We start from the raw sequence: 24,067 nt of genomic DNA on the forward strand, positions 1-24,067 counted from the left end.
CCGAATTTTGGGAGTGTTTTTATATCCAGTATTTGTGGAATTTACTCTTAAACTTAATTATTATGTTTTCAGTTTTTAAAATAAAATTGTGGTTTATTAAGGTTGTTGGCTTGCCTAGTATTGAGATAGGCGCCATCACGACAAGTGTGATTTTTGGGTCGTGACACCGCACCAAATCGATCGTTACATAAAGTGGCACATTTCGTCGTTACGTAACGACAGATTTAACGATACGATATAATAAAATTTAAGTAACCACCAAAACAAACATCGTATTTAAAGCAACAATACAATACAATACAATAGGTAACGACCATCCAAACAAGCTGTAAAGGAATTGATATACTTTATGTTGACTAAATTCTTAATATTAACTCTTTCTAAATTTTTAATATTTAATATTAATAGTAATTTATCTAATAAAATTTTATTTTCAAAAGGGAAAACTATCAACATTTCACCTTTGAATTTTAGTTGATGATCAATTTAAGAGTTTATTACCTTCTTTTTCAACTATAGTGAGATGTATATTTATTTTCATTATTTTTTCATCTTTTTCTCTCGCACTTTTTCAAAAAGTATCTTTTAAAATTATTTATAGCACTCATAATATTTAGATGATCAGAATGGATTACACTAATAGGTAGTCAAAACATGGACTATACTTTAGGATTGAACTATATTTTTCAGAAAAATAGTTATATATATACACGTGTATGCAATGATTTAAATAATTAATTTGGGAGAAAAAAGTAATAAAACTTTAATGGGGTATTTATATATTATCCTTTCTGGGGTGAGTTTTTGACGACATAAATTATTCAAGCAACTCTAAGTTAATTATGTTAGTAAACTTTGTGAGTTTATTAATTAGGTCAACTTCAGTACTAATTAATCTGTAAGTGTAGTCATACATCATTATTTACGATTGACCAAATATTTGTTTGGTTGGGGTTCATGTTATTAAAATAATTAATATTTTATATCACTAAAAAATTCACCATCTTCGTACCTATCAAAAGGCTCTTAATTAATAGATAGAAATTAAACCCCTCGTATTTGTCGTTTATAGCTGGTTTTAACCCCAATTCCTCATCTAGTTTCACTTTAGAACATCAATAATAGTAGTTCTTTTCGTCAAATAAAGAAAAATAGTAGTAGTTCTTTTCGTCAAATAAAGAAAAATAGTAGTAGTTCTTCAATTTTTTCCTTTAATAACTTGAATCCAAATCGAATGGTTAGTGGCGAGATATCCAAGTATTTCAACGTCATAATTTAGTTCTTGTTATATATTTGGTCCTAAATATTAGGACTTTAATTTTAATATATATAAGGAAAGTTTTTAGATGATTTTAAACCTAAATTTTAGGACTTCTTAAATAATATTTTAATATGAAGATTTTAATACATAAAGTTTTTAGTTGATTTCAAATTTCTAAATATTAGAAAAATATAAAAAATTATTATTATTTTGGAAAAAATTTTGTGCATTAGATATTTTATTTAGGTAGGTCATATGAAGCAAATGTGATATGACCAATTCCCTTTCCCCTTGGATTTGAGACTAAAATAACTCATGTAAATCTGAAGATTATAAACATCCCGAAGATATATAACTACACAAAAATTCGAGTTCGTTCAAGTGACATATAATTGAAATAGTTCAGTAAAAATTAGTTGACATAATGTATTATTTGAAATTGTTCAATTTTATCATTTATTATATTTTTTCTCTTTCCGTATTCTTACTTTTAGTGAATCGTTTGGACTCCACGTGTTTAATTTTCTTCGAAAGCGTCAAAATTTACTCTTTTTTTTGTGTTGTAATTTAAAATTACTTTCAAATTAAGTTCCGTAACGACCAAATAAAACTTTTTCTAAACAGTGGGATAATATTAAACCAAACACCTAACAAAGAGTAAAAGGTTCTTAATTTCCAATAGTACTCGGGCATATTTGACAATTTTCCCTAAAATTAGAATAGATAAATTGTAAAGCCCTAAACTATTCCTAAACCCCTAAACTATTAATAAACCCCTTCTCCAAGCTTCCTTAAACCCCATTTCAGTTCCTTTTCTTCTAAAAGGAACTTTCTAGAAGATTCCTTCCCTGCATTTTGATCAGGTAAAAAAATTTCGTTTGAAAGTTCGGTTTTCTTAATCTACACATTCTTTTATGTAGTTTTATGTAGTTTTTTCTTTCCCTAAAAACCGATTGTGAAGAACCTTAAAGTTACAGGAGTTTGGTGTGTTCTTAGTTCTTATTTGATTTTCAAGTGAGTAAATTTACGAAAAAATAACTTAAATAATTTTATTTTTGTCTTTTTTTATGATTCTGGGTTTTAAATAAATTTTTTGTTTGGTATGATTCTGGGTTACAAATAATAACTGAGCATTTGTATTGAGTCCTATTATGTGAATGATCTGTATCCATTCTGCTATATTCAGGCCCATTCTAATTTTATGTGTTTAATCGTAATTTGGCTCGTGCGTGTTTATGATGTCTGCTATCTGTTTGCTTTTTGTCTTTGACTCTGTTATATATTCTCTAGACAATTCACTACATTTATTTATGAGTCTGTGAGTAAGCATGCACAATTGTTAGATTCTTTTCGGAACAAACGAATAGTCTCTCTGGATTTTGCTTACATGTAGTGTAAAATATGATTTGTACTTGAGTTTGTTAATTGGATGATCATGTATTATCGTATTGTCTGTTGAGCTAAGGCTACAGATATAGAAGTATCAATTCGTTATCTTTTATTTGTTAAGATAAATGTATCAATTATTTCCACTAACCCCTTTAGAATCTTAGTGTGCATGATAAGTATTTGAGTGTTTCATATAAGTTTCAACGAAATAGTACTAACAAACAATTGAATGTGAAAAATGAGATTAAGCCATACACACATTTTCTCAATTCAATTGTTCAATCTTGTTAAAAAAAGTAGTCAATGACTCATTGCTACAATTTACTGTTGTATTGGTCTTGCTTGTTATTTGAATCGATTGGATTTGTTGAACTGCTTAAGCGTATTCCGTCAGAAGGTAGACAGATTAAGTGGCATACAAAGTGTTTTTATGGCCATATAATGAAACTAGAAGAGTATCCTTTCAAATTTAGATTTTCTGTAAGTAAAGATCTTACAGATAATTCACGGAGTAAAAACTGTAAATTTTGTCAAGTACTTTGTGTTGGAGCTTTCTGTGACGAAATTACCTGCTGACTAATCAAAAGAGATGTAGGCTTACTTGCAAATGCTCTTTAGGATACTCACGGATCACTCCTTTTCCATATTAGCAGGCTTTTGTTAAATGATTATAATGATGACTATTATTGGCTTTACTTTCAGGGATTAGCAAGATGGATCTCAAGAATGTTAAGGTTCCTAAGAGGCCTGGTGGTGGTGCCGCTTCTGCTTTGATTAAGTTAGGAGTTGTTGCTGGTCTTGGTGTGTATGGAGTCGCTAACAGTCTCTACAATGTTGACGGCGGGAATCGTGCTATTGTTTTCAACCGTATTCTTGGTGTTAAAGATAAGGTATGTCTTGTCCTTTCCCTATTCGACTAAGATGGTTTTTGGACCCTTTTTTCAGTACATATATTAGATTGACCTGAGGGCTAGCATCCACTGGACACTGGACAGTCATCTCTGAAGCTCTATCTATGTTTAAGAAATTTAGTTAGGTCAGAGCTGGATTTAACTGCCTTCTGCGGTTAAGGAAGTTCTTCTAGTATCGCGTTGCTTCTTTAATATTTCGTTTAGGATATGCTTGATGGATTCTTTCTTCTGGATTTTTTCGTTTTTGTAAGATAGAGATCAATATGTGTTGTTCATATTTCTTTGATACCGTGATGTCCAAGCACATCTAAGTAGTCAATCAATCAACCACCTACACCTCAATCTCAAACTAGTTGGGTCGACTATATGTATTTCTATATCTTTTTGCTCTATCCGGACGCATCTCATCCCAAAATCCAATAATTTGTCTTTCAATACGACATATTAATTCTTAGAACTCGAGGTTTTCTAGATGCCATACTTATTCTTCATACCTATATAGATATAAAAGGAGGAGGTTGAAGTGTAAAAGTAATCAAATTCTGTTGTATCCTCAAGCACGTTCAAGTTATATATTTTAAAGTTATTCTCATCTCTTTATTATATCTTTTATCTCCAATGTGGTTATTTGATGTTGTACATCCTAGTTTATGACCTTTAGTCCTGTTTTTCGTCTACTATCGACGTGCCTTATGCATTTTTGATACATGATGTTGGATATTTTTTTAATAGGTTTATCCAGAGGGGACACACTTCATGATTCCCTGGTTTGAAAGGCCTGTCATATATGACGTTCGTGCACGTCCACATCTAGTGGAAAGCACTTCTGGCAGTCGCGACCTTCAGATGGTAAATTCTTCTCTCAGCGCTTGCTTGGTTCCCTACTACCACATATAAAAGGGAAAGAGAAACCAAAAGATTTGGGATTGGGAGGACAAAAGTAACATGTGGTAAAGACTGTACAAACTTATGAGGGATAGAAGGTGTTCATCATATGTTTCCTTAATCCTAGGAGCAGAGCGTTTCTGTGTTATAAGAATGACAGGTTGTAAAATATATCTTGTTCCTTAATTATTTTCAGGTTAAAATTGGACTTCGGGTTCTCACGCGTCCAGTACCAGACCAACTGCCCACTATTTACCGAACTCTTGGTGAAAATTATAATGAACGTGTCCTGCCATCAATTATTCATGAAACTTTGAAAGCTGTGGTTGCACAGTACAACGCTAGCCAGCTCATCACCCAGAGAGAGGTACGTGCAAGAGGACATATACCTACTTAGTGTGTTGATGTTGCTATTGTAGAAGTAATTATTGCGCTATAGGTCATAACTGGTAATATTGCATCTGTACTGTATGGTGTGGTTGGCGCCTAATGTGAGGAATGTTCTGATATTGAATATATGCTCCACTTCCTTCTCTGAAGTAGGGGACTATGGTGGATAGCTGCAAATTTTCTATTTGGCTGCCGTAGAAACTCATTGGAATTTTAAAGGTTCTTCACCATCTTTGCTTAAACTTGTGTACTTGTGCAGAATGTTAGTAGAGAAATACGGAAGATCTTAACTGAAAGGGCAGCCAACTTCAACATCGCTCTAGATGATGTGTCCATAACTAGCTTGACTTTTGGAAAGGAATTCACGACTGCAATTGAAGCAAAGCAAGTGGCTGCTCAAGAAGCAGAGAGAGCAAAGTATATTGTGGAAAAAGCAGAGCAGGATAAACGAAGTGCTATTATTAGAGCTCAGGTCATAATATTTTCCAAATCATATCCTTCTTTCTTTAATCTAATCTCCAGTTACTTCTTCAACTTGTCATTTTATATGGAATACTATGATTAATGGTGCTTGAATTCCTTCCTGCAGGGTGAGGCTAAGAGCGCGCAGCTGATCGGTCAAGCTATTGCCAACAATCCAGCGTTTATCACGCTCAGGAAAATTGAAGCAGCAAGAGATAATGCACACACCATTTCAAATGCAGCAAACAAAGTGTACTTGAGTTCTGATGATTTGTTGCTCAACCTTCAGGGCTTGAACTTGGAGACAACCGGAGGAAAGTAACCAGGAAGCGACCATGGCAAAACGGTTTGCTATTTCACCATTGCATTTTCTTCCTCTGCTTGTTAATATTTGGGGACTATTCTTGGAGATAGCTTCTTGTTGGCGATTGAGATAGCAATTTGGTCTCGTAGTCTATTTTTCTTTTCAACTTCGAATTTTCCTTTCCAGGTCATACACTTCTTTTAAATGTTGTTCCTCGGAGAATAAATATGAAAATTGAAGCTATTAAGAGAAATCATATCTAGGCCTGCTCTCCATTTCATCCTTTATCAGCTGTTTTTATTACCTAAATTAAATGTGGAAGCCTCATCTCTCATATATCCAGTTCTAAATGTGTTTAGTCTGAGTTTTTGATGCGCACATATATGTTTCTTCCTCCCTAATTATTGTCTCAAGTAGAGCCTGTTGGCAACTCAAACCATGCTTTTTAGGTGAATCCTCAATATTTTTATTTATTAGGGACGTTAAAAAGAAAAAGAAGGGAAGGGATGTTTTACATTGTATAGCCGTCAACTTGAAAAGATTATCGGCAGATATATAATATATGTATAATTAGTGTATAATTTATGTATATTAGTTAGAGAATATAAATATTTTGCGGTTAAATGTGTAACTTCCCTGAAAGAAACAAGTTGGCCAACTCTTATAATTTGGTAACATCAAGGTAAGCTCAATCAATTAAAACAACTTGGTTACGTTATATCAGCCATAACTTACGAGCCAAGTCGTTAACATTCTAAATGAGGGAAGTGAACTTTTACGTCAAATAAAGGCATGAATTAATTCTGGCCTTTAAACCTTTTACTAAAAACCCATATCCTTCAAATAACGAATGAACCAGAACCCTATATCAGAAATCTCTGTCTTAGAGAGTTTTTAGCATATTAAATTTCCCTTTTTCCTTCGACATTCCGTTATATATACTTATAAATTAATCCCCCAAAGTGATCTTCATACATTGAACTAAAATCTTAAAAATAAAATTTTACAATATTCAACGCACATATAGATGGAGGCCACAAAGAAATTAGGAACAGAAAATGTTGTAGCATCTGAAAACCAATTGGAAATACCCTTATTAGAAGATGAACAAATTGTTGAAAAACAAAAGAAAACACCAGCACAAAAGGTCATTAGAAAAACATTCAAGAAAACAGCCATTTTAGCCAATCTTTTACCCTCAGGTTCTGTTCTTGCATTCCAAATTCTGTCACCAGTTATAACACATGAAGGCCAATGTCACTCCTCGATTAGCCATTCTATGACATTAGGCCTTTTAGTCTTTTGTGCAATCTCTTGTTTTTTCCTTAATTTTACAGACAGTTTTCGCGACGAAAGAGGGAAAGTTCGTTATGGATTGGCCACATTCAGAGGTTTATGGATTATTGATGGTTCGAATATTACCATTCCTCCTGAGGAAGCAACAAAGTATAAGTTGAAATTTTTGGATGTGTTTCATGCCTTATTATCTATACTTGTTTTTGGCGCTGTCGCGGCGTTTGATCAAAATGTGATCAAATGTTTGTATCCTTCTCCATCACCAGAAACTCAAGAGATTCTCGCAATTCTGCCTATGGCTGTTGGCGTAATTTGCACATTGCTGTTTGTTGCATTCCCTACAACTCGCCATGGAATTGGCTTCCCTCTTTCACGTCGTTAGGAATACTCAATTTCTTTTCTCTTAATTCAATTTAATTCTTCTTAAAGATTGATGTACATGGGCCTAATCAGTGGCGGAATCACATTGGCCTGAGAATGGTCAAACTAAATCCTCCTTGCCAGAAAATTAATAAATCTCTTTATGTATGAAATTAAAGACATATAGTGAATGTACGAGTCATTTTAACTTTGAAACAGCTCCCTTTGTACTTTCCTTCATAGGGGAGGTAGGAAAAAAAAAAAGAAACTGGATAATCGCTGATACAGGCCGACCGGGATCCTAGCAGTCAAATCACTGTATTCGTTCCTCACCTCCTTCCGATCAAATATATTCTAAGATGTGTCGAGGCCGGAGAAAGGAAAGAGGAATTTATCGACCAACTTTAGATAGGTGATTTTTTTTTTTTTAATGTGTATGTATCAATTGTTGGATCCTATTAACACAAGGAACGTTACATAGCAAATGGGATACAAGATATGTTTTAGGTCATAAATTTGATTCTAAGTTGACATTTTAGTAGGTTTAGAATCTCGTCTTCGATCTTGCCTCAGCCTCCGTAAATCCTCTCAATTTGTCGAAATTCTAATACTACTATTTACATTGTGCTTTGTCGAAAAGTTTCATAAATTCCATTTTGTCTCACCAAAATGCCTCATTTCATGTTCGTGTAACAAAACAGTAGTAAGCCTATTTGATAATGGTGACAACGGAATTAGTTTCATCTTTAATTTGATAGAAGGTTTGAATTGGACCAACTAATGTCATTTAAATATATATAGTGAACACCTCTCTTCTTTGCGAGAGATACTACGTAATAGTCAAATTATAAACGAATAGGAACATGACAGTAGAAGAGTTTAAAATAGGGCGTTGTTACAAAAACGCGTGGCCGTGTGTCTGATGAAGATAGTGGACTTGACCGGTGAGCTATTGCTATCAGAGCCGAAAGTCATCGCAGCCGAAGACAGCTAATTGAGTATAGAACAAGTACTAGTACAGTCAAATCTCTCTATAATAATATTTTTATATAACAATATTATAATATAGTTCTCTATAACAATATTTTACTGTAATATTCAAAAATATTCAGTACAAACGAGACTGTTATAAAAAAGTTTAACTGTAGTATCGAAGTGAAGTTTCTTTTTATTTATTTTAAATTTAATAAATAAAGTTGTTCGATATTTATAATAATGAAAGTTAGCAAGTACAAAATAATGAAAGATAATACAGATATACAATAAACTTAGTCAAAAATCTGTGCAAGTTGAACACCACATAATAAAAAAGAATAGGAGTACTATAATCGATAGTACGGCTTGTTGATTATATACGCACAACACCAAGTCACCAACACCCATTGGACGAAAACATAAATGAGTCATTACTCGGCGGCAAAGGTGTTCCAAAATAAGGTGGCGTTTACTTGAAAAACTTTTAGAAGAATTTTTGAAAGTAAAAAATTTCAAACCTTTTGCGAAGAGTATTATCAATTGAACACCAGTTTATTTTTATGAATGTTTGCAAAAGTTGAAGAAGTTGTTCTTTTTAAGTATTTAGTTGAAAAGCGATTTAAATACCTTTTCCAATTTATTTTATGTAGCAATTTTTACCCGATAACAAAAATTCAAAAAAGAATTTAAGATTCTTGAAATTTATACTTTTTAACTTCCAATGATATTGTGGCTATGCAAGCAAGCATCATTAAAGTGAAAGGAGCTAATTACAGGACTGCGCAGCAGATTCTTTCCGTTTCGAATTGGTCATCGTCTCTTATTTATAACTCAAGCATTTGCACTCCTAGGCCATATGCATAATTTGCCAACCACGATCGAATTTTATTTCATTTTTCTTTTTCACCCAAATGTGGGTAGATCTAGTTGCCTATATCTTACTACGTACTCCATCTTATTTGTTTTTAGTCTGTTCAAAAAAGAATAATATTTTTTAAAATTTAAAAATAATTTAAGTTAAACTTTCAATTATACTTTTAATGAGAAGTTTTTATAATCACATAAATACTCTGACCCATTTTTAACTTATTTAGCACTACAAATTTTAAAAAATTTTATTTTTTTCTAAACTCCGTACCGAGTCAAAAAGTTTATGGAGTAAATTTTACTAAGTCAAATATTTACAAAGCCAAGTCAAGAAGTAAAAAATGAAAAGGAAGAATCTTGGCTGTTGGAGTTGTCACATACTCATAAGAGTGGATTACACGTGTCAGAGGACAAGCGTGTTCTAGAATTAAGGACAGCAAAACCAAACCTCATTCCAGAAAACAGCGGCCGTCGTCGTGTAATAATCTATCAAAAAGCTGGCACGTGCCGTCAATCAACATCTATATCCACTTTTGTCTTTGAAAACGCTCGCGTGTCCACGTAATCCCATACACCTTTTTCTATAATATTATTACTCTCTTGGGCGGCCTCACATCTCCTGTCAAACTCTATGTTGACCGCGGTTTTACCCGGAGAAAATACAATATTAACCGTCGATAATAAACTAATTGTATTCCCAAATTATATAATAGCAGCAGCAACAACAACAACAACCCATTATAATTTCACTAGTGGAGTTTGAAGAGAGTAGTGTGTACGCAGACTTTACTCCTACTCTGAGGTAGAAAGGCTATTTTCAAAAGATCCTCGGCATCCTTCCCTCCAAGAACTCTCCACCTTGCTTTTGGGGTGACTCAAACTCACAAGCTCTTGGTTGAAAGTGAAGGATGCTTACCATCAGAACATCCCACCTTGTCAACAAATTATATAATAGCATACATATAAATATATATTTCGTTACCTATTACTTTTTGAAGCGATTAAAAGTTTATATTTCTCTTTTTACACCAACCCCTCGATAGCATAACTTAGGTAATTTTCACGCAAAAAGAAGAAAGAAAAAATATTAAATTAAATATGACTATAAAATATTATGTATTAATCGGTTTTGTTAAAATAGTGAGTGCTAAAGTTTTGATTTTTAGCCATATGCCATATTTAAAGATGTGGTCTAACTATTAATGAAAACAGATCAAACTATAAAAAATTAGAATTCAAGACGAAAAATATAAATATTCTAATTTCTTTTTATCCATTTAAGAATATTTTACTATGGTTGTGGTAAGAGTCCATAAAATCAATCAAGGTATACGTACACTAATGATTAAATATTTTTGCAACTTTAGTATGTTGATTTAATTATGATATTATTTACCTATAAAACGGTATATTTGAATTTGTAACGTGATTTATAGACAAGCTAATCAATTTAATCCCAAAATGATAAGTAAATTAAATAAAATACAAGACTTAGCGTTGAAATCAAGATAAAGCAGCAGATCGCTCTAGTTCTGAGAGCGGAGTTTTTGAAGGCAGTAATACAAAATATTAGAAGACAAGCAATAAAGTATTATTAAACTTTTGAACAGTATATAGCATAAGTTTGTTAGAAAATTCGTCCCTTACAATGGCTGTTGAAATCGTTATTTATAGTTGCACATGGGGAACAAGGTCCTAGGATCAAGCCCATCTTAAATGTCAATTATGGGAGCAATTGAAGAATGTGTAACAGCGGACTATTAATGCCATATTCTCTATAACGGACTATGTATTTAATACTGCAAAATATTCTTCATTGAATGCTATCGGGTAGCAGACATTCGTTTGTCTTCATGAGCAACACTCCCTTCGGGGGCTTCCTGGTGCCAACCGAAACTACTGCCTCCGGTCTTGATTTTCACTAGTCTCGCTTTTGATCTGTTTCCGATTTCACGTGTCGCTCTATTAGATGAGTATTTAATATGAACTAATTTTACCCTACAGAGATAGTCCCTCTGCTTTCCGGTGACACATCTTTGTGTCATCGGGAAGTTGGTGAAGATACCTTTCTTGGGGGAAAATATTCTGATCCCCTCTGAAAAGTTTCCGACGCTTGATTAGACGCACGTCTTTCCGCATTTAATGCCTCGAACACACGTCACTTCACGATTCATCAATACTTGTGCCGGTTCTCGAGTTAATCATGGCCACGATTTTAACCGCCTATTCCTTTACTTATATGCCTCATTCTCCTTCTTTCACACTTCATAATTTTTCGAAACCCCTCAACCTTTCTTACTCAAATCTTTCTTACTTTCATATTTCTTTAACCTTCTTCTTCAAAGAAATTCTCATTTCCTTCTGCTAATTATCGCCTCCACTTCCAAGAACTCCAACTCTTCAAAGAAAAAGGAAAGCACTGATGATGCTACTCCTCCTACGGTGAGCACCATTATCCCTAGAAGGCTTAATACAACCAAGGACTTTGAAGAGAAGTTCGCTTTTGCTAACTTCCATACATGGGCTGTTGGGGTATCGATGATGAAGGGGCTTCCCTACAAAGGAAACGATGACCTTCATCAGCTCAACAGATCGCTCAATTTGTGGAGTTAATAACACCAACCGAGGACGACGTCCAAACGCTCTATGGAAAGTGTGATATAGTAGAAGATGTCAACTCTCGCTTTCGGACCCCAGTCGCTGCTCCCGGTACTATGAGGCCGGGTACCGGGCCTATTCCGTCTTCGATTGATGAGCAACCAATAACTAGCACTGCTTTTGTTGCAGCTACTTCTCAACCCACAATGCCATTAGTTTCATCTTCTTCTTCTCCAGCCATACCTTCTCTACCAGCAACTGCTACATTATCTTCACCGGTCGCAGACACCCGAGAGGAGGATATCCCTACTCCCCAGTCCCCAATTCGTGGAAATTTGGGGCATAACTATTTGCCCCCTTCTGCAGATCCCCTGAGGAGGAGGAGGAGTGTCTCCCTCTCGTTTTCTACTGAGTGCCATCTGCTGTCCCGGCCGGTGGAACTCGCCAATTACCTGAAGCCTCTGGCTTCAGAGAAAGATAAGAATAAAATACACTTTCTCTTGGGGGAATGTATGATAAACAACGCCATGCATAATGCGGCAGCGATACGATATTTGTTCCCTTTACTGCTTCTTCTAGCTTCACTATGGTAGGATTTTTGATTTGAACTTTTGCTTTGCAGGCTAACTTTATTGCTTCCTAGGGTCTTAAGAAGTTTATCCTTGATAAAGAAAAACTCACATCCAAACGGGATCAACTGTTGGTCGTACTGGAGCAAATTAGTGCTCGCCTCTCGGTACTAGAAGCAGAGGCTGTCGAAGCCATTGAGTTAGAGGCTCGGCTGTAGTAGAGTGAGCAAGAGGTGATGACCCTTAGCCAAGAGACCACCATATTAAGGGTGCAATTTCAAAAGGCCAAGGTAAAGTGGTCCGAGGTCTAAAATGTTGTTCTTGTTGCTGTCGAGCACGAGGCTGCCTCTTCCGAAAGATTAAATAATTTTGAGGCAGCCTTGAACTCCAAAGATGAGGAGGTTGCAGCTGCTGAGAAGAGGCATGCCCGGATGGAAGAGAAGTATAAGAGGGTCACGGATCACAATAAAGTTTATCACTCCACTATCCGTGACCATAATGTCAGCCTTCAGGCCACCAGATCCAAGCGAAATAACCTTTCGGCTGAGGTAGACCAGCTTAAGGCAGAGCTTCAACGCCGAACAAATTCCCTCACTATTGAGAAAACATATTCAATGTATAGCATGAGGAGAAAAATCTTGGAAGAGGCCAAAACGGGTGTCATTGATTTTGATGTTGAGATCGCCAAGGTCCGTGAGCTGGAGACAACTACCCGAAAGGGCCTCCCGGTCCAACCTGATGCAACGGACTCTTCTGGTTCCAGTTTCGCATTCTCGGGAACTGAAGAGGAACTTGAAGGGGATGGCGATGAAGGTTGTAATGACACGACCGATCGTTTTGAGCTCTAGCGCATTGTTCGGTGGTTTGAGTCCTTGAGTAGCTTCACTTCAGGTATTATCACTTGTATGTGTGGTCGGAATTGAATTTCGGGAAGTTCGGGATTGATTTGGAAATAAAATTTGAATTTCAGAAGTTTTAAGTTGAAAGAATTGACTAAGGTTTGACTTGTAAGTAAACGACCTCGGAATTGGGATTTGAAGGTTCCAACGTGTTCGTATGATGATTTTGGTCTCAGGAGCGTGTCCGGATGTTAATTTGGAGGTCCGTAGATTATTTCGGCGCCAATTGGTGGAAGATGGAAATTAGATGATTTTTGGAAAGTTTGATTGGGAGTGTACTTTTTGAAATCGGGGTAGGATTCTAATTCCGAACATTTGAGTAGGTCCGTAGTGTCAATTAGGACTTGTGTGTAAAATTTTAGGTCAGTCGGACTTGATTTGATATGATTCGGACGCGTTCGTCGAAGTTTGAAAGTCAAAGAAGGCTTTCGATCGATGATTCATAGTTTTGATGTTGTTTAGCATGATTTGAGGCCTTGAATAAGTTCGAAATGTGTATTGGAACGACGATGGTATAATTGGTTAAGGTCCCGAGGGCATCGGGTGGATTCCGGAGGGTTAACGGATTGAGTTTGGGCTTGGGGGAAAGCTGAGGCAGCTGGTGTCTGGTGCAATCGCACCTGCGAGAAAAGGGCCGCAGGTGCGAGACCGCAGAAGTAGCCCAGGGGCCGCAGATGTGGAATGAGTGAGGGTGGATGGATTCACAGGTGCGAGGAAATTTGCCGCACTTGCGTGCTCGCAGATGCGGGCGGAGGAGCGCAAAAGCGAGAGATGGGCTGAGGGGGAAGGCCGCAAAAGCGATAGTCTGTGCGCAGAAGCGCATGCGCAAAAGCACATTTTGGAACGCAGGAGCGAAGATGGACTAGGTGAGGGAAGTATGGAGAAGCAACTTTTTACTCGGAAAAGCGAGGCCGCAGATGCGGCAATTCTGTCCGCAGAAGCGAAAACTGGGCAGAACATAAGGGATCGAACTTGGTCATTTCATCATTTTCGTTTAGGATCTTTGGAGCTCGGTTCATGGGCGATTTTGAGGAGTTTCTTCATGTAACACAAGGTATGTAATTTCTCACTTGTTGTGAGCTAAATATAAGGTTTATATGTGGATTTAAGGAGGAAAATCAAGGAAAATTGTGGGATTTTGGTAAAAAATCTAGAATTGGAATTTTTGGATTTTAACCACGAAATTGGGCATAGAATTTGGGATAAGTTATATATTTGAGTTCGTGGTGTTACGGGTAAAGTTTATCTTCGAATATTTTCAGAATCTGGGCACGTGGGCCCGAGGGTTGATTTTATCGACTTTTCGAGCGAAGTTGGGAATTGTTTAAATAGATTAATTATGGGTATTAGAGTATATTTTTGTAACACCCCGAAAAATTTTGAAGTACTTAAGCGTTATTAAGAAAGTTGATGTGCGCTAATTATATTATTTTGTGTGCAGACAAGGACTATTATATGAATGATATCAATTGATTATTATAATATATGTATGAGGTGCATTAATAATGGTTTATGGTCTAAGAAGAGCCCCAAGGCTAAGTCAAGTTGAAAATTTTATGATGGGATAATGTTTCAAGTGAGTTCGCATAAGACCTAATTTCCAATGCGCATACCTCTCTTGATATGAAGCGTTATATGGTGTATTACCTATCAAAAGAAAGGTCTATGTGTCTAATTTCTAACACTTCAAATCGTTCGTTGTTGGACATTCCTACAAGAAATTATGATCAAATTACCAAAGGCTGGCAGAATGCGATTTCGCGATCAATTATGCGACCATTATGCGATCGCAGAAGTGGTTATGCGACCGCAAACTAGTCGCAGAATGGACCAGTACAACCCAGTTTTTGGCACCGATTTTGTGGTGCATTTTGCGAGCCGCATAGCCATTCTGCGGTCCATTATGCGACTGCAGGCCTAATTTCGGAGGGTTAATTTTTTTATTTTTATAACCTAACCCTATTTTGATAAATAGGCTTTGGGACTTATTTTGGGGCAATCATCTCAGATTTTTTAGAGAGAAGTGGGAGTTTTTTAGAAAGAGAAAGTAGATGAAGTGTTTTTTTATCAAGATCTTGCCCTAGCTTTGAAATCCAACAAGGAAATCACACAAGATCTTCATCTAAGAGGTAAGATTCAAACCCCTAGGCTTCAATTTCGAGTTTGGGGTAAAAGATGGGTGATTGGGAGTATGATTCTTGGGTGTAAAAGTATTATTTATACATGCTTGTACTAATAAGGTTTGTGAGAAGATTGTTGAGCTCCAATAAGTAAATATTGGATTATGGAGTGAAGGAAATCTTGTAAAAGGACCTTGTAGTTAAATTTGCATACCTAGTATTTGATAAAATGCTCAAATGAGACCATGAATATCTTCCTAATAATGGTTCAATTTTGTTATGTCTCAAAATAGATTGTGATTGCTAGAATTTTAGGAATGTTGTAGTAATTTAAGGAAAACTCAAAGCAAGGTATGTTGGCTAAACTACACTCTTAGAATTGAATTCAATGATGTTCTCATAAGTTTCAAGTATGGTTGTCTCAAGTTCCTTATTCTATGTTCCGAGTTGTTCCCAATAAATTCGATTGTCCCGAATAAGCAAAATGTCGAGAATTAAGTATTCAAAACGTGTTCCGAATGTTCCTAACACATTATGTTATCCTTTGGGAATGTGTTCAAGAATGATATGTATATTAAAATGCTATGTCTTTGAGTTGTGTTTCAAATAAAGGTTATGATTCCAAATTGTGTGAGAAAACTCAATATGCTTAAGACTCTTAATTGCTCATATGTGTACCTAAAGTCTTGATTGAAAATATCTTACTGTTGATAACCTATAAAGATGGTTGGAACTGAAATAAGTGAATTGGGATATAAAGTGTGGCCAATGTGCAAGAGTGAAAGTTATACTTGTGGCCAATGGAGCCAATGGAATTAAAAGATGTGAAAGAAGTATGAAATGTGATGATTGATATAAGTGAAAGTTATACTTGTGCCCACTGGTGCCAATAAAATGAAATGATGTGAGAAAGGTTATGAAATGAGCCTTGATTCAACTATTCTGAATTGACTTCAAAAATAGAATTGCCTAAACGCTTATAAACTCAAGTCATGCCTATATGTGGCTGTTTTAACAGACGCTATGATTTGTGAGTATTTTCAATGTGTTTTGCGTTCTTACATATTCGTGAGTGAAAATTGTGTATTGCCCTTTTTGGGGGAAAATATGTCAAGAATAAATGGTGTGTTATTTGTTGATGATTTTAACTTGCGCATCAATTGCCAATTATTTTACTCCATTTCTTGGAAAAAAATCTATTGTGCGTAAATTATTCATTTCTAATGAACTTAAAGTTGTGATTTCCGGAATATTATATGTATGTTGATATTTATGATGATGATACATGAGAGGGAAGAAATGAAAGTGTGGAATAACAAATATGGCCACTGTGCCTTGAATAAAGAATCTTGTGAATGGCCAAAAGAGCCAAGGAAATATTGTTGTTGTTATTGGTTGAAAATACTAGTGGACATTTATACAATGTGGAAGATGATGAGGTAAATACATTTGTGACTATGTTATTTTTGTGAATAATTCCCTTTATTTGGGATGAGATTGATGTCGTAAAATTATTCCTCTTATTTGGGATGAGATTAATATGGTAAAATTATTCCGCTTATTTTGGATGAGATTGATGTGATAAAATTATTCCACTTATTTGGGATGAGATTGATTGATATAAAAGGGTTGATATCTCGAATAAGACAGCCTAGCCAATCGGGTCGTGATCGGACACCATGCCGCACACATGGTGGTGATTGTGCTAGAAATTATAATTAAATTATGATTTTGGTTGATGTCATCAAATAAGATAGCCTAACCGATCGGGTCGTGATCGGCCTCCGTGCTATATTCATGGTGGTATATTTGCACAGAGATTGTGATTGAGATTGTGGTTGATGTCTAAGATAGCCTAGCCGATCGGGTCATGATCGAACTTCGTGCTAAAAGCATGGTGGTATTGGTATTAATAGTGATTGTGGCCGATGTCTCTAATGAGATAGCCAAGCCGATCGGGTCGTGATCGGACTCCGTGCTAAAAGTACGGTGGTATTGCTATTGTGAATATTGGTATTGTAAATAGTGGTATTGCTATTGTGAATATTGGTATTGTGAACGGTAGTATTGGTATTGTGAATATTGGTATTGTAAAATTATTTTGGTTATCACTTTACAATGTTATCTTCATATTTTGAAAATTATTATGTTTTAACTTGGCATTTGAATATCATTGATTGTTGATTGTTGTTTTCACGGTTTTTCCTTTCTTACATTGGCATTCTATTATGAAAGAGGATAGTTAGCTTTACATACTAGTACTAATTTTTCATTTTTACCTAAATTACTTTTCAATATCGCATCGTGTCTTCTATTTCTTTCATAACCTCTCTTACACATAGATGGAAATTATGCCTTAAAGCTCTACTGTGATACCTGCACCTCTGGTGCATAAACAAATCTGGCGAAAGCTTCATATTGACTTCTTACGACTCAGCTCTATGACACGATCTGGAAACAAAAGAAGGGTAACATTTTCTAAATGTCCTATAGCCTCTCAGTTGTAAATGTGGCGCGCAACACACCCATAAGTGAGACTTTACTAGGCACGGCTTTGTAGACTCCCTAGGACACGACTTGCTCAGATACCACTTTGTCACGCCCCAAACTTGGGGAGGCGTGGCTGGCACCTGGTGCCGTACTGGCTCTAGCGAACCACTCTGCATGTACTAACGTCCCTTTTGCCGGGGGCGCTGCATCTTCAATGGATGCAGGTGATTCAGCAGTGGGCAACTTTGGTCCTCGTTAGCAGTTACTCCCTATTCAGCAGGTTTTGGTGAGCCCTACTCTATTCCGGGCCCGATGCCACTTGATGTTACCTTTTGTGTCTTGAGGTATAGTCGGGGCCTTGTTACCCGCACTTCCATACTATTCTTCTATCATATTTAGAGGCTCCGTAGACAGGTTGTTGGTGGTGTATGATGTTGGGAATTGAACTAGAAATGCTGCCATTTGGCAAACATGTTTTTCATTATATCTATAAACTTGTAATACTTTGGAAATTATGAATGAAGATGCTAATGGAATGAAATGGGAGTTGTTAATAATATATTTTTAGTGTTTGATTAATGGAGTGCATCTCCTCTTTATTCATGGATGAGTTTGGGTAGAAGAAAATATAATAGGCTTGCTCGCCCGGGTTCACTCGGTTGAGCGTCGGTCGTGCTCCCCCGAGTTTGGGGGAGTTTGGGTAGGAGTGCATCTCCTCTTTATTCATGGATTAGTGCTTGATGTGGCTTATTGCCTGCATAGCTTATACTGGGTGAGACGAGACTATTAGACCTGAAATCAGTGCAATCAGATTTTTTATATAAGGTATGTCAAAGAGCAAATATCGTTAGTCAGTTAGAATGAGGTAATGGTCCTTGTTAGGGGGAAAGACTCCATGATTTGTTGATTCAGCAGGTGGTTATGAGATCCTATGCATCTCCTTTGTCATGGCAATATCGCAAGAATTGGAACAGGATTTATATGTGTCATGAGATGTATTGCGGGCATCGGTTTTGTCAAATTTCAGCTTTAGTGGTCGGAGGATGTTACTATAGGAAACCGACTTAGGTGGTGCATGGTGTAATCTCAGCATAGGTGCATGATCATGTTTTGGTACAGTGCATGGTGATTGGTACAATGTTCGTATGTTAGAATCAGGTCTTGTAAAGATATTTGGAAGTTGTGGTTCTAAAGCTTGTTAGCTAAGGTTATAGGGAGGATTTTCAGTCTGGCTCGAGCTAGTGTGTTCAACTGGAATGTGGTAACCGAGTAGGTGCACGAGGTGTTAAACAGTAATTTTGGACAACTCCGGAACAGTTTTTAGCACGTTCGAGGACCAACGTATGTTTAAGTGGGAAGGAATGTAACGACCCGATCGGTCATTTTGAGCTCTAGCGCGTCGTTCGACTGTTTGAGGCCTTGAGTAGCTTCACTTCAGGTATTATGACTTGTACGTGTGATCGGAATTGAATTTCGGGAAGTTCGGGATTGAGTTGGAAAGAAAATTCTAATTTCGGAAGCTTTAAGTTAGAAGAATTGAGTTAGGTCTGACGTGTGACTAAACAATCTCGGAATTTGGATTTGAAGGTTCCAACAGGTTCGTATGATGATTTTTGTCTTAGGAGCGTGTCCGGATGTTGATTTGGAGGTCCGTAGGTTATTTTGGCGCCAATTGGCAGAAGTTGGAAATTGGATGATATTTCGAAAGTTTGACCAGGAGTGGACTTTTTGATATCGGGGTCGGATTTTGATTCCGAAAGTTGGAGTAGTTCCTTAGTGTCAATTAGGACTTGAGTGCAAAATTTGAGGTCAATCGGACTTGATTTGATATGATTCGGATGCGTTCGTCGAAGTTTAGAAGTTTAAAAGTCAAAGAAGGATTTCTATCAACGATTCGTAGTTTTGATGTTCTTTGGCATGATTTGAGACCTCGAATAAGTTCATAATGTGTTTTGGAATGCGTTGGTATAGATGGTTAAAGTCCAGAGGGAATCAGGTGGATTTCGGAGGGCTAACAGATCGAGTTTGGGCTTGGGGGAAAGCTGAGGCAGCTGGTGTCTGGTGTAATCGCACCTGCGAGAAAACGGCCGCAGGTGCGAGACCGCAGAAGCAGCCCAGGGGTCACAGATGCGGAATGAGTAAGGGTGGATGGATTCGCAGGTGAGAGAAAATTTGCCGCGTTTGCAGGCTCGTAGATGCGGGCGGAGGAGCGCAGAAACGGGATGGGCTGAAGGGGAAGGCTGCAGAAGCGGCAGTCTACGCGCAGAAGCGCATGCGCAGAAGTGCATTTTGGCACGCAGGAGTGGAGATGGACTAGGTGGGTAACATTCGTAGAAGAATCTTTTTACTCGCAACATCGAGGCCGTAGATGCAACAATTTTGTCCGCAGAAATGAAAACTGGGCAGAACATAAGGGATCGATCTTGGTCATTTCATCATTTTCGTTTGGGATCTTTGGAGCTTGATTCTTGGGCAATTTTGAGGAGTTTCTTCATGTAACACAAGGTAGGTAATTTCCCACTTGTTATGAGCTAAATGTAAGGTTTATATGTGGATTTAAGGTGGAAAATTGTGGAATTTTGGTAGAAAATCTAGAATTGATATTTTTGGATTTTAACCACGAAATTGGGCATGGAATTTGGGATAAGTTATATATTTGAATTCGTGGTGCTATGGGTAAAGTTTATCTTCAAAAATTTCAGAATCCTGGCTCGTGAGCCCGAGGGTTGATTTTATCGACTTTTCGAGCGAAGTTGAGAATTGTTTAAATTGATTAATTATGGGTATTAGAGTATATTTTGATTGGTTTGCATATTGTTTGACTAGTTTTGGACCTACGAGCATTGGTTTGAGGTGTTGAAAGGCCTTGGAGCCGGTTATGGAACTTCGGAGCAAAGTAAGTCTCTTGTCTAACTTTGTGAGAGGGAAACTACCCCTAGGTGATAAATATTTTTATGTGCAACTAGGTGTGGGTGTTACGTACGCACGAGGTGACGAGAGTCCGTACGTAGCTAAAGCATGTTATGTCTGGGTAGACTTAGGATCTTATCCTGTGATATTTAATTTATCTGAACTCATTCTGCTGGCCTAACTAATTAAAGTTATAATTGAATTTGAATTAGAAATAAACGTATGTATAATAGGCCAAGCCTTGATACTTTGAATGTTTTGGCAAGTTAAATGAGAAATGGTAACGATTATATTCATTTTATGCTCCTGTGTTGTATTGTAAACACGTGTCTCGTAATTCGGTGAACTTTATTTTTTTGTGGAGCGGGCCGAACGCCTCGGCAGTATATAGGTACATCTATGGTTCATGCCGCTCGACTATCGGCAGTGTACACATTATTCTGGATCGGACCAAACGACCTCGGCATAATCGTGCGTTATATCGATGGTAGTCCAAGCATTCACGACTTAATCTTTCGACTGATGCCCGACATATTATACGGTGTTCCTTATTTATTTGATAATGGCACTTGATAATTTTTGAGCTATTAAGGTAGGATACAATATCGAGAAACTTATACTTTAAAAGAAATAATTGGAGGATTATGCACCTTACAGATTTATCTGGTTATTTCCGTACGCTGTATATCTGCTTAAATTTTATTATATTGCTTTATTTGAGCTATAGTAAGTGTCGATGTCGACCCCTCATCACTACTCCTCCGGGGTTAGGCTAGATACTTATTGAGTACGCATTGATTTACGTACCCATGATGTACTTCTGCACAAAATGTACAGGAACTAACATGTGCATTTGGTGATCATCCTGGCGTGTAAGCGCACCTGTTGAGGAGACTTTATGTGAGATGCATTCCAGGCCACGCTTCGCAGTCCATCGAGTCTCCATGGTACTATTTATTTTATTTGTCTTATTATATTCGGGCCAGACGTTGTATTAATATTATACTCCTTAGAAATTGCTCATGTACTTGTGACACTGGATTTTGGAGATTTCTATTAGTTGATCGTTATTGTAGATCACGTAGTTATTATCATTTTTCCCCTGTAAATTCTATTTTATATTGTTTAATATATGGAGATTATGATCTCGAGAGTAATAAATAAGTAAATAAATTGATGAATTAACGTTGGCTTGCCTGACGGAGGCGTTAGGCGCTATCACGACCTATAGTAGATTTTTGGTCGCGACAAAGGTCAAGGTCCCGAGCCAGCGATAGATCTTCCAACTTCTCCTAGGGGCGCAGATGCTTCTCTTCCCCCAAGTTTTGGGGATGCGGTAGTTTAGCTTTTTGCTTTCTTTTTCCTTTGTTGTTTTCTTTTCATATTCTTTTACTTTTACCGCTTGGCACATTTGTTATATAAAAGTGTTTTTTGTTAAAGCATTGCGCAAAGTTTATTTTTTGCATCTAATTATACAATGCTTCAAGTGTATTTTTCCCGATAGCGTTTGGGTTCCGGGCATAAGTGTTGCACCCTATTTTGCACTAGTCAAAATAAGATTCAACTTGTGGTTTCTCTGTTGTTGATAAAAGAGAGTCGCCACCTAATATTTAAAGGTATACTAGGGTACCTATTTAATTACTAAGTCACATTCTTTATTAGTCTGATAATCGGTGAGATTATGGGTAAGGGTTCTTGTTCTTCTAAGGGGAAGGTGCTAGGCACCCCTTAAAATCTACCTGAGGTTGCTCCATAGTACTTAGACTAAGTTTGGGATCAATTATTTATACTATGTCTTAATTAATATTAAAGAGTACAACTTACTGTATATCTAAGGGAGAATATAATAAAATGAGCGTGAGACCTTTAAAGAGATGTGAATTTATAAAGGAGTCTAAAGATATTTTGGTGGATATAATTGAAAGAGTTTTGAAATATGTATGTAAATGGTTTATAGTTATAAAGCATGTGAAAAGAGGTTAAGTTATGAAAACACTTGGTTTAGAGAATGGGTGTTTATATAACTCTAAGAGTTGTTTGTAAGAAAGTGAACCTAAAATATACCTTGGATTCTGAAATCTTAAATATTTGACTTGAGAAATGGTTTTGAAATTTTTGCTGGGTAGCAACACTTTGGTTTTTTTGAAAGAGACAATTTTCTAGCCTTGCGATTCGGATCTGATTTCATTTTTGAAAATGGGGGCTGCTGTTTTTGCTAAGTTATGGGCTTCAAAATCTTGTTAAGAAAAGTAGATGAGCGAAAACATAATATGGTATAAACAAGTGTAATTAGCGAAATTGAGATTAATTACTAATTGATCCTTTTAGTCCTATGTTTTTAGGGCTTACCGAAGTTTTATATGACATTAAAGCATAAAATAAAGTACGTGATCTAATATATGAGTATTATATACATGTGAGATAGAACAATAACAAAGATATAACGAAATGCAACAAGACAGTAGGCCAAACTAGTGAAGTTGTAAACAATAATAAAGGAGTTGAGGGAAAAAGGACTGGACTCTGGTAATTGGGCCTCAAGAAGATAGGACCAACAATAAAGAGATGGCAACAGATGACTTCATACCTCCAATTTCAGTTATGATGACACCTAGTCTCTAAGGCTAGGTAAGCCGATTTCAGTTACATTTTTGAAGCCATTTTTTTTGAATTAAAATAAATAATCAAAACTAACAGCGGAACAAATATAAAAAATAATACAACCTCCCAAGACTGGTAGTACTGAGTCACGAACTCTAATTGAATACATGGAATGATCACGAGGACCGAATATGCAATATTATTTGATTATAAATTAACAGTACAATGAAATAAAAAGACCCCAAGGGACTGCGACGACCAAGCAACTCTACCTTGAATCCTTACGATCCCGCTTTAACTCTGCTCAAGTCCGATAACTCCCAATTTTTTAGAAATTTTGGCAGAGTCTCCCCTGTAAATTGGCCTATCCACCTGCCAGAGTAACACCAAAATAACTCCTAACAACATATCCACAACCCAACAAAATACCACAAGGTATATATCAATAATACCAATCTCAGCATTACAAGCACTGCATTATCATAATGGTAACATGAAGCACATCATATGTATGCTCATCACCACATCTCTGGTCTTAAAAGTTGTTCATAATTAATTCTAGCATCATCAATTAATCTCATATTAACCACCACCTCATTTCGAATTTTCACAACACCGTCAACAGAATGTGAGGCATGAAGACCTCATGATTACTTACTCGGATTAATGAGTCACATTTAATGCCACCTGGGCACTCATCTCATAGGTTAAAACTTAATAATTACAGAACAATTATGGCACAGAAACACATAAAAGAATTATCACATAAGCCTATCAGGC

General features: G+C 36.5%; 2 protein-coding genes across 3 annotated transcripts; both read left to right on the plus strand.

Moving 5' to 3' along the window:
* The first annotated feature begins 1,986 nt into the window (after positions 1-1,986).
* Positions 1,987-5,860, plus strand: LOC107830874 (prohibitin-1, mitochondrial). Of its 2 annotated transcripts, none has more exons than XM_016658544.2 (6): positions 1,987-2,124; positions 3,353-3,540; positions 4,294-4,410; positions 4,643-4,813; positions 5,096-5,308; positions 5,426-5,860. In XM_016658544.2, exons 2-6 carry the CDS (start codon positions 3,364-3,366, stop codon positions 5,618-5,620), a joined length of 873 nt encoding a protein of 290 aa, XP_016514030.1. In that variant the 5' UTR covers positions 1,987-2,124; positions 3,353-3,363; the 3' UTR covers positions 5,621-5,860. The 2 variants fall into 2 exon arrangements, with proteins under 2 accessions (XP_016514030.1, XP_016514031.1); XM_016658545.2 differs by lacking the exon at positions 1,987-2,124 and adding an exon at positions 2,142-2,275.
* A 691-nt stretch (positions 5,861-6,551) lies between these two features.
* On the plus strand, positions 6,552-8,080 carry LOC107830869 (protein DMP7-like). Its single transcript, XM_016658539.2, has one exon. It carries the CDS (start codon positions 6,630-6,632, stop codon positions 7,278-7,280), a length of 651 nt encoding a protein of 216 aa, XP_016514025.1. The 5' UTR covers positions 6,552-6,629; the 3' UTR covers positions 7,281-8,080.
* Positions 8,081-24,067: the final 15,987 nt, after the last annotated feature.

This window comes from Nicotiana tabacum, chromosome 21 (assembly GCF_000715075.1).
Source record: "Nicotiana tabacum cultivar K326 chromosome 21, ASM71507v2, whole genome shotgun sequence".
Classification (NCBI taxonomy): Eukaryota; Viridiplantae; Streptophyta; class Magnoliopsida; order Solanales; family Solanaceae; genus Nicotiana; species Nicotiana tabacum.

Excerpts from the sequence above, each read along its gene's own strand:
- LOC107830874 (XM_016658544.2), top strand. The coding sequence starts at position 3,364 with ATGGATCTCAAGAATGTTAAGGTTCCTAAGAGGCCTGGTGGTGGTGCC. Across the intron at positions 3,541-4,293 it reads TTCTTGGTGTTAAAGATAAG|GTTTATCCAGAGGGGACACA; the intron begins GTATGTCTTGTC and ends TTTTTTTAATAG. Across the intron at positions 4,814-5,095 it reads AGCTCATCACCCAGAGAGAG|AATGTTAGTAGAGAAATACG; the intron begins GTACGTGCAAGA and ends GTACTTGTGCAG.
- LOC107830869 (XM_016658539.2), top strand. The coding sequence starts at position 6,630 with ATGGAGGCCACAAAGAAATTAGGAACAGAAAATGTTGTAGCATCTGAA.